At 48.8% G+C, this 14,649-nt stretch overlaps 4 protein-coding genes across 4 annotated transcripts; 2 read left to right on the top strand and 2 right to left on the bottom strand.

Moving 5' to 3' along the window:
* Positions 1-319: 319 nt before the first annotated feature.
* KY384_008678 (uncharacterized protein) lies at positions 320-2,049 on the top strand (the record flags this gene model as incomplete). The annotated part of the gene is made up of 3 exons (XM_044817166.1): positions 320-482; positions 537-687; positions 738-2,049. The coding sequence occupies 3 exons, from the start codon at positions 320-322 to the stop codon at positions 2,047-2,049; spliced, it is 1,626 nt and encodes a 541-aa protein (XP_044665761.1).
* Positions 2,050-2,405: 356 nt separating this feature from the next.
* Positions 2,406-5,749, bottom strand: KY384_008677 (uncharacterized protein; the record flags this gene model as incomplete). The annotated part of the gene is made up of 2 exons (XM_044817165.1): positions 2,406-3,099; positions 3,354-5,749. The coding sequence occupies 2 exons, from the start codon at positions 5,747-5,749 to the stop codon at positions 2,406-2,408; spliced, it is 3,090 nt and encodes a 1,029-aa protein (XP_044665760.1).
* A 1,156-nt stretch (positions 5,750-6,905) lies between these two features.
* KY384_008676 (uncharacterized protein) lies at positions 6,906-11,725 on the bottom strand (the record flags this gene model as incomplete). The annotated part of the gene is made up of 5 exons (XM_044817164.1): positions 6,906-7,079; positions 7,281-9,052; positions 9,108-10,698; positions 10,752-10,869; positions 11,013-11,725. 5 exons carry the CDS (start codon positions 11,723-11,725, stop codon positions 6,906-6,908), a joined length of 4,368 nt encoding a protein of 1,455 aa, XP_044665759.1.
* Positions 11,726-12,231: 506 nt separating this feature from the next.
* KY384_008675 (uncharacterized protein) lies at positions 12,232-14,631 on the top strand (the record flags this gene model as incomplete). Its single annotated transcript, XM_044817163.1, has 4 exons — positions 12,232-12,396; positions 12,455-12,599; positions 12,653-13,537; positions 13,940-14,631. 4 exons carry the CDS (start codon positions 12,232-12,234, stop codon positions 14,629-14,631), a joined length of 1,887 nt encoding a protein of 628 aa, XP_044665758.1.
* Positions 14,632-14,649: the final 18 nt, after the last annotated feature.

Here is a 14,649-nt window from a genome sequence, read left to right as displayed (position 1 = left end):
AGTCGCGCCTTCCTGTTACGCCTTAATGCATTCTGCCTAGACGGTAGTGTAATATTTGTGGTGTGAGCCAAGACTGGAGCGGCGGTCTCGGCAAAGAAATTTCCGACATGAAGATGCAACCGAAGCAGACCGACCTCCTTTGCGGATCGCTTGCGGCCATTGGTGGCAATGACCTACTTCGTAATGCTCGGGCAGTAAATTAAAAGGGAGTCACGCTGCGTTACAGGCTCTGTTGCCGTGTACAGACCACCCCAAATTCACCAGCCAGAAAACGTCCTCGGCAAAGAAGTCCCCCCTTCTCTGTGACCTCTCCTGTACCATGGCAACCCAGGTCAACGGCTCTTTTGCATCGCCTCTAGCAGATGCCTCCGTTCCTCAGAGCACGTCCGCTTTGCCGGGGGTACTTTCCAACATATACAATGCCATGAATGGTTGGAGCGTGACTTTATCGATATTCTTGGTCCTCATCGCCTACGATCAGTGTGAGCCTACTTCAACATGCGGGGCCTGGAAATAATACTGACTAGTTGCTACAGTCAAATATTTGCAGAACAAAGGGTCAATTGCTGGCCCAGCATGGAAAACGCCCTTCATTGGGCCCTTTCTCGAGTCCGTCAATCCGAGGATGGATAAGTATATCGAGAAATGGAACAGCGGCGACTTGAGTTGTGTCTCGGTCTTTCATAAGTACGTCAAGTGAAGCTGGATAGGTCACACAGAGCTCATAACAACCCCAGATTCGTCGTGATCGCGTCCTCACGAGATTTAGCCCGCAAGGTCTTCAATTCTCCCATGTTCGTCAAGCCATGCGTTGTTGATGTAGCATCAAAATTGCTGCGCCCAACAAACTGGGTTTTTCTGGACGGAAGAGCGCACGTTGATTATAGAAAGGGTCTCAATGGGCTTTTCACTCGTCAGGCTCTAGAAATGTATCTGCCTTCCCAAGAAGAAGTCTATGATGAATATTTTGCCGAGTTTGTTGAAATATCACAACGCGGCGACCAGGAGAAGGGCGTTCGCTTTATGCCAACCTTTCGCGAATTGATGTGCGCTGTGTCTTGCCGAACCTTTGCAGGTCATTACATGTCTGATGAAGCCTTGAAGAGAATTGCAGATGATTATTGGATGATCACCGCGGCCCTCGAGCTTGTCAATTTTCCGATCATCCTGCCTTTCACAAAGGCATGGTATGGAAAAAAGGCCGCTGACATGGTCATTGAGGAGTTCAGCAAATGTGCTGCCAAATCAAAAGCTCGAATAGCAGCCGGCGGAAAGCCGAACTGTATCTTGGATGCTTGGATAAAGAATATGCAAGACAGCGAAAAGTGGAATCAGCAGGTCGCAAAGGGCATTCCGGTAAATCAAGAGGATAAGCCCAATCCATTACTTCGAACTTTCACCAACTACGAGATCAGTCTGACCATTCTGACATTCCTTTTCGCCTCTCAAGATGCAACGTCAAGTGCCTGCACCTGGTTGTTTCAACTTGTCGCAGATAGGCCGGAGATGCTCGATAAAATCCGTGCTGAGAACCTTGCTGCGAGAACTGGGGATCCTAACGTTCGCTTTAGCATGGATTTGCTTGAGAATCTACCCTTTACTCGCGCCGTGGTAAAGGAAACACTCCGTTATCGGCCACCAGTCATCATGGTACCATATGTAGCCAAAAAATCATTCCAAATCACGGATAGCTATACTGCTCCGAAAGGAAGCATGGTAATACCTTCATGCTGGCCAGCTCTTCATGATGCCGAAGCATATCCTAACCCCCATACTTTTGACCCAGACAGATGGATCTCAGGCACCGCAGAACAACAAGTCAAGAACTGGCTGGTTTTTGGCACAGGACCTCACTACTGCTTAGGACAGACATATGCCCAATTGAATTTGATCGGCATGATCGGAAAGGCTAGTCTATGTCTTGACTGGACTCATTTTCCCACTGAAAAAAGTGAAGACATCGAAGTGTTTGCCACTTTATTTCCTCAGGTAAGTGGGAGCAAGCCCAACGGCTCCAATCCTAGGATCTGCAAGATCGTACTTACATAGAGCAGGATCATTGTCCGCTGCTCTTCAAAGAAAGGAACCAATAGACAGCTTCTCATCGATCACCACTTGGGGGATCCTAGCATCATTGTATATACTCCTGTCATCCAGCGAGCTATTATTAGAAGGTAACTCCATAGAAAGCACTGAATAGATAATATCATAATAACATTCATGTTGCTGTGAACGGCTATTCACCAGGAATATGGTCGCTAAGTACTATGCTCCACTCCTGATCAGATGTGTGGCTCCGAAAACTTGCACGTCATCCCAAGTCGAACGAGCCTTGACGTCGTGAAGCCTTCTTTCGGGTGCGGACCCAAACGACCATGGACATTGTACCTTAAGAGCGTGGTTTCCTACTCCCTTTCCACGGCTCCACCCTTCCCACTCCACTCGTTCCATCCGCCCGTCATATCTCCCACCTTCACACCCTGCCACTCCCTCGCCAATCTAGCTGCAGTCCTCGACCTAACCCCAGCCTTGCAATAAAAGATCACCTCCTCCACCCCTGCCCTTTCTTCCCGCTCAGCGCCTCCAACATCGCTGTCATGTTCTCTCCCCTCACTCCCAACGCCGCTATCCCCTTCCCCTTGGTTCAATCCCGCACTCGCCTCCTTTGCTTTCATCTTCGGTGAAAAAGGGCTCTTCGCCCTATCCACAGCCTCTTGCCCGTGAGCTCTCGGTTTCTCAAATCCAAACCGTTCCAGGAAATCCTCCTCGCCCAGATAGAACGCGTCTGCATTCGAAGTGATGGGCATGTTGACCGCGCCAGGGATACGACCCGTCTCGCGAAGCTCCGAGGGCTCGCGGACGTCGATTATGAGGCGCGCTGGCAGGGGAGAGGCTGCGAGGCTCTGAATTTCTTGGACGGTGTACGTGCGAGGGTCTGAGAAGGGCAGGGAATTGAGTGTGCTGGAGAGGCGGATGGAGGTCTTGAGTCGCGGTGGAGTGGTCTTGAATTGTGGGTATGTGCGGCGGCAGGGGTAGGAGTCGAGGGAGAGACATGATGGCTGTGGATGGCGGACTGAGATCAGTTGAAGAGAGTAATGCCTGGGAAGAGTGAAAGGAACGATACGAGAGGGTGGAAGACGGCTATATTGAGGGCATGAGATTTTCAAAATTCGTGGACGTGTCATTTTTGATATGGTGAAAAACCGATGCTTAGCACAGAACCTCAACAGATGAAATAATGACCAATGACGTCGGTGGTTCACAGATTCTTATTATTTTCCGGAGGCAATGAGTATGTCATGGCTTAGGTGCTATATATATAAACGTATGTCCGCAAAAATGAACAGCGCTACAAATGTGGCAATTCCTCCCTGTCCAACACTTCAGAGCTTCTGTGCACGTCTAAGCCCCGTAACCGTCTAGTAAGCAAGCCTTCGCCGGGCTCTGGTGTACTTGCACGACCAAAGAAACCCCCATAGCCAAGGTCCCCTCTCTGGAGCTTGGTATAGCCGTCACTATCCCCGCTGTCCGAGCTCAGGCATCTGCCCTGTTGGCCCATCCCGTCGATGGATGTCAACGACACTTTAGAAGCACTGGTAGGCTGTGATGTGTCCGCATCCGCAACCTCGTCCAAATCATTGGTCCCTCTGCTTAGTACTGCATCCGGTAAAGGAGTCCATTGAAATGGAATAGGTGGCACTGGTGCAGGATTGCTACCTATAGCTAGATTTGGGCGCGCCGAAAAAACGTTGAACCCATGTATATTGGAGCCTACGTCGACGGAACTATATTCAGGGGCCGCTCGGCTGGGAGTCGCGTCCGCCGGTACCAGAAAACTTGACATCTGCGTGGGCAGAGGATCCACAAGAGGCTTCCAAACGCTATATTTAGGTTTAGGCTCTTGAATATCCTTCGTCAACCGTTCCTGATCATCAGGAACACGATTCGCAAAGACCACGCGGATGTGCTGATACAGATAGTAATGGTTCTTTGCTGAGCAGCAGATATTCAAGTGGATCAGATAGCGCAGAATGGGTCTGCTATGATTTTCCGAGTCCGCAGGAAAGCACCGGGGACTTGATGGTATGGGACGCTCAATGATGGGTCCAGAAGAGTAATAACGTTGTCTTACGAACGTTTTTTGAGACGGTTGCATTCCCGTGAGATCATATGGAACAAGAAACAGCTTCAAAGCAGTTTTGTAAGGATTTTTCACAACCACTTGAATTTGTCCTTGCTGTGGGATTCGATAGCTGCCAACGTGTGGTTTGAATGAATCCATCCGCTTCCTCTTCCTGTCTGCCAGAAGGTATGGTTCAACAGGTCTATCAACATTCATAGCCGCAGTGTTTCCAATCCCCATACTTTGAGTACCAGTTGCAGGGAATTCGAAACCATCAGATGCTGAAGGAACCTGGGCTAGTTTGGCATTTTGAAGTTCAATATTACCTACGTACGGGCTTGGCTCGTCATGAATGGCTGTCCTATCACTATTGACAGACCAATCATAAAATACGGCCTGGAAGGGCACAGTGACATGGGGTGGCATTTTGGGCCTCTTGCCCCGGCCTAGGACGCCAATGTGGGCATGGAAATCAAAAGGCTTTGATGGAGCAGTGGACATCCTGCCTCTTAATATAGACTCCTCATAAGACCCAATCATGGAGGCTCGGCGCCGAGAGGATGCCTCTGACGAAAAAGACGTCCGACGTGACCGCTGAAAGGCTGGAGTTGGCGGAGACGATGGCTGAAGAATCCAGCTTGACGTCACGAGCCTCCGGGACTGATGAACACTAGGAAAGCTAGCCTCTCGTCGATGCGTTCGTGACAACAAGCTGGATGCTGGTGAAGAATTCTTTTCAGAAGACTCAGACTGTGGGTTTCGGAAGGCACCAGGATAAAGGGAATGCCGAAACATCCGCTTATCAGGGCTCGAAGAGCGGTCCCGGTCCGAGAGATCCAGATCTGTGTTGTTTGATTGCTGAACAAGTGGAGTTGTCGGCTTCTTCAGGACATAACTTGATGTGGAGAAAGAATTCAAGGACGGTGCCCTAGCTCTTAAGGGTCTACGATTGTGTCTCTCCAGTTGGGAAAAAGGCTCAATATCATGAGGCCTGGACGGCGGGGAAGAGGGATACCACGGGACCTCCGCGGTAGGGAACACATGAGCTTCGGTGTTGTCAGGTGAATGTATTGGGGTAGGTTTTGGGACATATGTATTGAGGTCGTGGTTGAAATCACCAGAATGGAGAGCGGAGCGCGGTCTTTCAATCTCAAACGGAGAATGAACTTTTGAGGGTGCTAGACTATTTCGATCGTCTTCTCGCACGGTACGGTCGCGACCGTTGCAAGTCAGGGCTGAGTAGGCTCGTGTTGATTCACTTTCCAGTGAGGGTATTAATGGCGGATGGACTTCTTGAATCCAGGTAGATGAGGTGGGAATTGGTTCGCGGTTGTCTTTCAGGTATTCCTGTTGCAAAGTCTGGCTTGGAACCCATGTTGGAGACTCTCCTCGTTTGATGCGTTCTATGAGCTCTGCTCTGTCCGAGCACATTGCTCCATCTCCGGAATGCCTTTGGTGCCCCGAGAGCTCATGGGAAGGCAGGTCTTCTTGCAGCGATGGACTGTTCCGGTTCTTCGAAGGGCTTTGCTCGGGAGACCTCTTCTGCTCGTGCTTGCTTCCTACCGCAGCGGGCACATGTCGAGGTGATCCGGGAGTCCAGTGCCCGGGGCTTTGGCGGATAGGCATTTCCGAGGCAGGATCATGAATTCTGGTGCATGCATCGATCGAATCGATGGTATTACTGTAGGATCAAGGGTTTGGGCATTGTCGTAGAGTGAAGTCAGCTCCTAGATGGCCTGGACTGCGTGCAAGAGCTCGAGACTAGCAAGGGGGCAATCATGCGGAGAAACCCATTATCAACGATCCGGGCATGCCCCCGCCTCTTCGCCTGAAACAGTCCGCCGCGAGATAACAGCCAGTTGCTGGTACATGTGTACCCTTGAAAGACTTTGAAGCCAATCTGAAGGCATAACGAGCCCTCCAGTCTCTTGCCTGTTGTGGAACGTCTAGTGAATTATGCATGACTATGCGTTCTTTATGAATCCTGCCGGAGCTTATTCTAGAAATTATTGCCGAGCATTTCGGTTGGCCAACCACCACACCATCACATTTCAAATCTATTCCATTATCAATTATCCAAAGAGCTCGTCTTGCGCATCACAACCAGTGAGTACAATCCCTTCATAGGCTCTACTGCTTTTCAAGCTAACCATTTCAAGTGCAGATGTAAGTGCTTTTCAACGGAGCCCTACCGTATCCTCGGCCCTATGTCTGCAACCCTTTCTAATCCAAAGCAGCTTCGTCAAGACCCTTACGGGCAAGACAATCACACTAGAAGTCGAGTCTTCCGATACTATCGATAATGTGAAAGCCAAAATACAGGACAAGGAAGGCATTCCACCCGATCAGCAGCGCCTAATCTTCGCTGGAAAACAATTAGAAGATGGGAGGACCTTGAGTGACTATAACATCCAGAAAGTGAGTTTAGTGAAAGACGAGCCTGCTTTGATGAAAAAGACAAACGAATCACCGTTTTCTTGGCGGCCGCTGTGTGTGGTGACGGGTCTATTGTCACTACTGTGGGTCTGCTTGAATAAAACGCTTATCATTGGCACAGGAGTCCACTCTCCACCTGGTGCTTAGATTGCGTGGTGGTATCATCGAACCCTCTTTGAAGGCTCTTGCTTCGAAATATAATTGTGAGAAGGTCATAGTAGGTCTTGGAGAATAGTGGAACTATATGCAGAATGACTAACGAGACCACCAGTGCCGCAAGTGCTACGCGAGACTTCCCCCTCGTGCCACAAATTGCCGAAAAAAGAAGTGCGGACACACGAACCAATTAAGGTAGGGAGCCTGTATTGATAGACCAGAAAGCTAAAGCTGACTGTGATGACCACTTCAGGCCAAAGAAGAAGCTGAAATAGACGCTGTTTCCGGGGTTCCTTGGTGATGGGCGTGAGCTGATCAAATCGTCCAGCATCCTATTTGGGGGAGGCATACGTAGAGAGCACAACTGATAGCATCGAATTCAGTTTAGCGGGAATGGAAGCACTTCTAATTCCATTGCTATTCGAATATCGAAAGTCTTGTTGCTGATGCCAGAACGGGTAGCCGGTCACTTGAGCATACTTTCGTTGACTCTGGTTCTTTGTCCGCACGTCCGAAGCATAAGTCATATTGCTGGCCTTGTCAGATACGCAATCCACCTGCACACTGCTCCTACCAATTTGTCCTTGCTTCCACTTTTACACACTTCATCGGACAGCACTTCCGCTGCCAGTTTCTTGAAGTGGTCCCACTTCTCTTGTGCGGTCACATTTTCTGTATGGTGGTCCCCCTCTGGTTGAGTCGGTTCGTCGAGCATAGCTAACAACAATGCATCTGCACCTCTGCACAGCAGCCTTTTCAGAATATCCCCGTTAATGTGCATAGATTGCGAATTTTTCGCAGAAGCCTCATCATTTTGGTGACCGGCAGTCTTGAACGGACAAATAATTGTGCTTTCATAGGCCAGGCTCTGAATGAATTTGAGAAGCCGCCAACCTTTATCAATGACTAGAAGTTGAGTCAACGTTCCGTCGACGCTAATTCCTATCACGGCATCCGAGCGAGTGTCTGCAATCGCTCCATGGGGTAGAAGACTCGAAAGACTAGCGTCGTTCATTGCGTTGTCCGGCGAACCTGATTGCAGAAGGATCGAACCATTAGGAAGTAGCATGGTTTCTACGTGTGAAGGACACTGAATGGGAATCAAGCGCGTGATAGTTCTTGGTAAAAAAGCTTCAAAGATAGTGGCCAGGGTATTGTCCGCACGCCGTACTGATGGTTGCCATAGGCCGTGAACTTTGCCGTTTCGATCAGAAGTGAGAATCACACCCTTCTTCGGTAAGGTAACATGAAAAATGCCTGGACGGGCGATCGCATCGCCTTGCCAGTGGCTCAATTGACAATTTTGATAAAGATAGACTTGTAAAGAGTTTTCCGCGGTAGAGACATAAATATATGGCTCCACCATAGTGATGCGCCTTCCAGGTGATCTTAGAGCAATTTTGCACTCCTCTTCAAACCTAATGCCGTTGGGACTAGCATCCAACTTAATCACCACCAGCTCTATTCCGGTAGTATAAATAATCGAGGTTGCGTTCTGGTGCGGTATCGCAGCGTACACGGGTGAGGTTGTACTGAAGCTCACCTTTGCTGCTAGTTTTGGGGCTGGATTGTCTCCTTCCGTGACCGCACAGAGCACGAGTCGTCCTGCTGGAGCTCTGTGGCGGAACATAATCATAGTATTGAAGACGAGCAAGTGGTACTCATTCTCTGCAACTCTTGGAAACCATTCTGTCATCCCGAGAAAGACTTCTCCGGGCCTGCTACCGATAATCTGACAAGGACACGTGCCTTCTGTTGGCGTCTCTTCGTCGAGCTGCATTGCGTCTGGATCCTCACTGCCGAGTTTCTTCTTTGTATTGTTTTCATTCACATCTATAAATGACACAACCGGGCGGCTTGTCCTTCTCCCAGCGTGCCGCCGCGGTGCCATTGCTCTCATTTGACGAACGATGGTAGTTTCTGCGGAAAGGGCTATAATCTTGCCCAAGCGTCTCGAGAACATACACGTTCTCGGAGTACCATTTAGCCGCCATTGTTTGGAAACAACACTGACCTCTCCATTGACTAAAATGAGAAATTGCAGCATGTTCGATCCTAACGCAGCCACGGTACCTTGCATTGAATGTTGCCACTCTGGGAGCGCATCTGCGTGCGCAAAAGCAAGGACATCCCTTTTCTCTGAGCTAGGACTGGAGGTTCGATCCACAATAATACGTTTGACTTCAGTGGGAGATATACTGTTTGACCATGCTGACCATCCGACAGTGTAGAGGCTCTCACCGCAATGAGCGATCACTGTGGCAGGACTTGACATATTGGCCTTTACAGAGACTGAGGTGAGGCCCAGGAATATTTGTTCGAGTGGTTGAAATTGCCCTTTTTGTAGGTCAGCGAATCTGAAAGAGATCTCAATTTTGCAACAATAACTTACCAGTGCTGTGCTCCAGATCCAGAATATGGATTTGACCATTCCGAAGTCCACAAAAGATGAAGACACTCGCTTGTTTGCCCCTATTCGATTTGACCGATACAATCGTATCGCAGACTTCGAAGAGCCCTTTGAAATGCCACTCACCAAGCTTGCAAAGGTTCAGAACTGAGCCGTTAGAAGAGCCCCTGATGGCTTGAAGCCCTCCTTGGTCATTTGCGATGAACAAGATTCGTGAGTCGCCTGTATCAAGCATTGCAAGACATGTTGGCCTAGCAGAAAGCTCCAAGTGCGTGGAGTGCATCTCATGAGTCATATCGGAGAAAAACACTACCAATATGAAATCTTCGCCTTGCCTCAACGCGATTGCGAGATAACAAAGCCTACTGTTGCCTTCCACACAAGCTGCAATGATTTCTTCATCGAGACCTTCAAAGGTGTGTTTCCATTGAATATCAACCTTCGTTGCAGATTGTATATCAAAAATCGAAATTGATCTGCTCGTTACCTGACATACCACACCCTCCGATATTGATTTTACTACTATTGTTTTCGAATCTAAAATAAAGCCTTTCAAGTCTTGCAAAAGTTCGGGATCCGCGCCGTCCGTTATTAACAGTAATGACGAGCTTGCAGGATGTGAGATTAGAGCAAGCGTGGCTTCTTTGAGAGCGCACAAAATGAACACCTCTAGACTTGTGGTATCGATCACACCTTTCAAATCTATTAAATCCACAGACCTAGCAGCCTGAAGGCCATGATTTAGCTCACTCACACAACCACCTTGCGCTCTTCCTGTGCTTGCGTAAAGACGACTGCAGCTTCGGGCATTGGGGCAAACCACATCTGCAACTGATCGCTGAAAAGGTTCTTGTCTGACCAATGTAGATGTGCAGTCATTCAGCGATATCCAGCCTGTGAGGGTCGAAAGGTCCTCTACAGTTTGTCGGGCCGGAAATCTCCAGACACCTTCAGCACTCGAGTCGCTACCAGCTACTATGAGGTCATCGGTGTTAAGTCCGAAATCGATGACTGCAAAGGAGGTGTTGACGGTGGTTCCAAGCTTGCCGGCGTTGTGAGAGCTTTCGAGCATTGACTGACGGTTACATTTGAATTCAATGTAGTGTACGACCCCATCCTCGCGACAGAGATATATATTCTCACCTGCTTTTTCCGTAGGACTTCTCATAGGGCGCGCCCACTGGACCCACAGCGGATGATTTCTCGAATGTGGCAAATCCTGCACTTCCTTTGTCTCATCAGGAAGCGCAAGCCGGTGGGAGAAGACATCAGGAATTCCTTTTAGAAGGTCCTTGTAAATCGTAATACAGGACTCACCCACAATCGCAAACGCGTTAAATGATAGCAGTGGGATCAAGAGCACCGGTAAGCGATTCTCTGCGGCTAGCGCATACGTACTGGGGTTGATTTGTGCGTCACGTAAGGCGATCTTGATGTTCCATTCATACCACATTAGTCTGCTTCTGCCGTCTCTTGACACCACAAGTAGCAATATTGCGTGTTCCTCGTCTGACTTGGTCGGATGCAAAAATTCCATATTAAGAATGATACCATCGACCGTGAACGATCGTTCCTATGATCACATGAGCATCGTTTGCGTTCTGCGGCTGACGTAAGAACACTTACGGACTCTATCGGCCTTAGAAAGGGGCTTGATTGGAGCTCCTTGCGGAGTATGTCCCTCGATTTGAGTGTGTAGACACGGAAGACACCTTCGTGGGCCCCAACAGCAATTACTCGTGACCTCGGAGCTTTAGCAACTTTCCAATTTCGCGGGTGCAGCTGACTCACTTAGGGTCGATAGCGAGGTGCTCCCCAAGCTGATTCAGCCGAGATGAGGAAAATGGCAACGGCATTTGGCTCTCTGCAAGACGGATGCAATCGCACGGTCCAGAAATGGCATAAAGAAAAACAATTTTGGCATTTTCTAAGATGAGTACAAGGACCTGCGGTGGGAGGATATGGTGACGCGGATGCCTACTGTCGCAACAAGAGGGAACCTCAGGTACAGCTTGCGAGTCTTTGGTGATGACGATACCAGTCTCGGCTTCATCGGAGCTTGGGTCAAGTATATCGTCTTCCAGCATCTGATCGCTGTACTTCTCTTCGGTAGTTCTGATACGCATATTGCTAGGAAGTTGAGTACCCAAGGGGTCGTTATGGATGTCAAGAGGGTTTAGGAGGGGCTTGCTTGATCTTTTCGATAGACCAAAAACCGCTGAAGTCCTGATGCCTGAGTCGAAATCGTTTTTTACTTTCACCGATTCGAGATAGTACTTCCATTGTGCGGCTTGAAATTGGACGGCATGTTCTTCTTTAACTTTGACAGCGTATGCTTCCTTGATGTGGACAGCGTTCTCCGTGATATAAACAATATCGTTCCTAGAACGATGTCGAATTCTAGCGGAATGGATGCTCTTCAGAATTGGAGACTGGACCAAGGTCTGTGTCAAGATGGCCTTGCATGGAGCAGCCTCGGTCGTCACAGCTGGCTTCGTATTTCCTGCATGTTGGACTCGATTCTGGGAAAGGAGCTGGTAGGGATCAACCCATCTTGTGATCCACTGGCCATTCTCAAGGACCCTAGTAGGCACTGACATTGAGGCACAAAGACTCAAACATACAATTTTGAATCAGCCAGTGCACAGCTAAGTCCTGTTTCATACACACTCATGTCTCTGTGATTAGCCTCGTATGACCAGACAGAAACGCGTGACAAGCAAGTCGAATTATCACTGGGATGTCTCGCAATGAAATCCGCGATGCTACCAGTCGTACGAAAACACTACAATGCCGAGGACGCTCCCTTAAAATGGCAGCATTTGAATGTAACTCGAAAGGTGAAGATCACTATGCATGGCTATCTCACGGTCAAAAAGTAACAGAGCCTTCACGAGAGACTCCTCGTCATTGTTGTGGAAAGATTCTTCGATAGGCTATGGTATAAGTCATTCTGGCGCCAAGCCCCATAAGATCATTTGTATACTTACCCCTCGTACGCTAAAGTATATTTTTTACTTTTCACAACCCGGGCGCTAAAGTTCCTTAAACCACGCCCGAGGGAGTCTGTAGAGTAATCGAACCCTATATCATTTTTCAAAACTGTATGGAAGACGCAGCACTTTTTACAGATGCCAATGCCAGGAAGTCCGGACATGTCTCTGCGGAGCAAAAGAAGGCGGTCAAGATCTTAGTTGCCTGCAATGAACCTCCCGACATCGACGCTCTGGTCACCTACGCTACAACTCGGTATGGCTTAGTAGACGATGAGGTACGTAAAAAGTCATGTACGTTCCGACACAATTTCACAAGCTACTAGCTAAGGTCAGATGTCAGGGCCAATTCTATTGAGAGGTGCTCCCGCTTCATCCAACAAGGATGGCGCAAGGCGATCGTGGAAGGACCTTCCGCCCCACAGAGACGAAGAGCAGGTACGTCTCGACGTCGATCGGTCTTTTGTATACTACCCTAAGTGTAGGCTTCCCTAGCGATGTGTGTTTTCCGTGAAAATACTGAGCTACTTCCAGGTGACAATGAGCAGCAACTTGTGGAGTGGAAAGATCAGCTTTCGTGGGTCATCTTGAAGGTTCTGAGAGAAAACCAGTGCCTCTGTTACTTCCAAGGTTATCATGATATTGTGCAAGTGCTTTTATTGGTACTTGGAGCCTCTAAAGCGCCGGCATCGGTAACCTGTTTGTCCTTCCTAAGGATACGGGACTTCATGCTACCATCTTTGGCACCGTCCCTTGACCAGCTGATGCTATTACCATCTATTGTCTCGACAATAGATCCGGGCCTATCTCTCCATCTATCCTCAACACGACCCTTCTTCGCATTATCAGCAACCTTGACCATGTACGCCCATGAAATTGAGGGTTATGGCCAAATCGTGCGTCTCTTCGACTTCTTGATTGCCCATCCATCCGTTGTGTCGCTCTATTTCTTCGCCGTGATAATCCTCTCAAGACGCGAAGAACTGCTTGAGATTCCAACTTCGGAGCCGGAAATGCTGCACTCAGTCCTATCCAAATTGCCAAAACCGCTGGATATTGAAGCTCTTATAGGGAAAACGGTCATTCTGTTTACGGAGCATCCTCCAGAAACATTACCAGATTGGACTTGGCAGCAGATCTCGTCTCATAGTGTTCTGAAGACGACGCGATGGCTTAAATATGATACGGTCGATAACGGAAAGCGCATATTTGAACGTCAGGCAAAGCATGTTCGTCGCGTGGAGATGAAAAACATGATCATGATCGAAATCTGGAAGCGCCGTCGTCCCGCTGCCCAAGTTGGAATAGCCATAGGTATTGGTCTATTTTCTTTTTGGATTGGGAAAGACGGTTACGGTGGGCAAACGGGTCTAGCAAAGCTAGCTATGCATCGAGTATGGGACATTGTTCAGCAGCTCGGTAGAACTCTGGTATAAGCAGCGTCCGGCAAAGATCATTACCAGAATCTTTGAGGTATTTGGTGGCCTGCTCTAGTAGAACGTAATATTCCCCCTCGCCCATTGCGGTAATCTCGGGGAAACGTGTGGCCGTTCTTCCGAAACCATGTCCCCTAGAATTCTATCTCGAAGATATCCGACACACGACCATTACATTCTTCGTGATGGCCAATCGCGGCTACGACGTAGTTGTTGATGTGGATGCAGAGGTACAGCTCGAGCGCAATATTGACAGGAGAATCACTAAAGGGCCGAACTAGGGAGATCTTGGTCATACGGATCTGCAAGAGGACCTCGAATTCCACCCTTCGAGTGGGTTTTGAACAGTTCTTCCACAGTCATTCTATTACTAACAGGAATCCAGATTTCAATGAAAATACACATTCAAGATCGAAGATCCTCCCTGACAGTTCGGCTCCATATTCAAGTCAACCACCCGGGCAAGCCCCTTCCAAGCGCTTTCTCTGGACACTCTCCTTTTACGCCCAATTCTTTGACGTCGATACTACCGAGGTTCTCCGCCGGTGTACATCCTCACTTTACCCCCGCACACCTTTCCTTGACATCCTAGACGGCAATCCAGACCTTTATGGCCCGTTCTGGATAGCTACGACGGTTGTCTTCATATTGTTCCTTACAGGCACCATCAGCCAGTACCTCTCGGATCACCACCACATTCACTTTGAATACAATTTCAAATTACTCTCAGGCGCTGCGGGGTTGATTTACGGATACACAGGCTTTGTCCCAGTTGGACTGTGGGCTTGCCTCAAGTGGTTTGGAGCTGAGAGCGCGACCCTCATCGAGTGCTGGGCACTTTATGGATACGGCAACTGCATCTGGATTCCAGTGGCTCTCATTAGCTGGAGCCCAATCACTTTACTCAACTACATCTTTGTCGGCTTGGGATTTCTTTGGAGCGTCGTGTTTCTGGTCAGAAATCTATGGCCTGTGGTCAATGCCACCGATGCGAAGATAAGTAAAATCTTAGTCATAGTCGTCGTGGCCCTCCATGCTGGACTAGCTATTGCGATCAAGATCCTGTTCTTTGCGTAAGTGAAATAACATCCGAGC

This window comes from Bacidia gigantensis (genome assembly GCF_019456465.1).
Source record: "Bacidia gigantensis strain McMullin 20006 chromosome Unknown contig_304, whole genome shotgun sequence".
NCBI lineage: Eukaryota > Fungi > Ascomycota > Lecanoromycetes > Lecanorales > Ramalinaceae > Bacidia > Bacidia gigantensis.
This window is presented reverse-complemented; position numbering and strand designations above follow the sequence as displayed.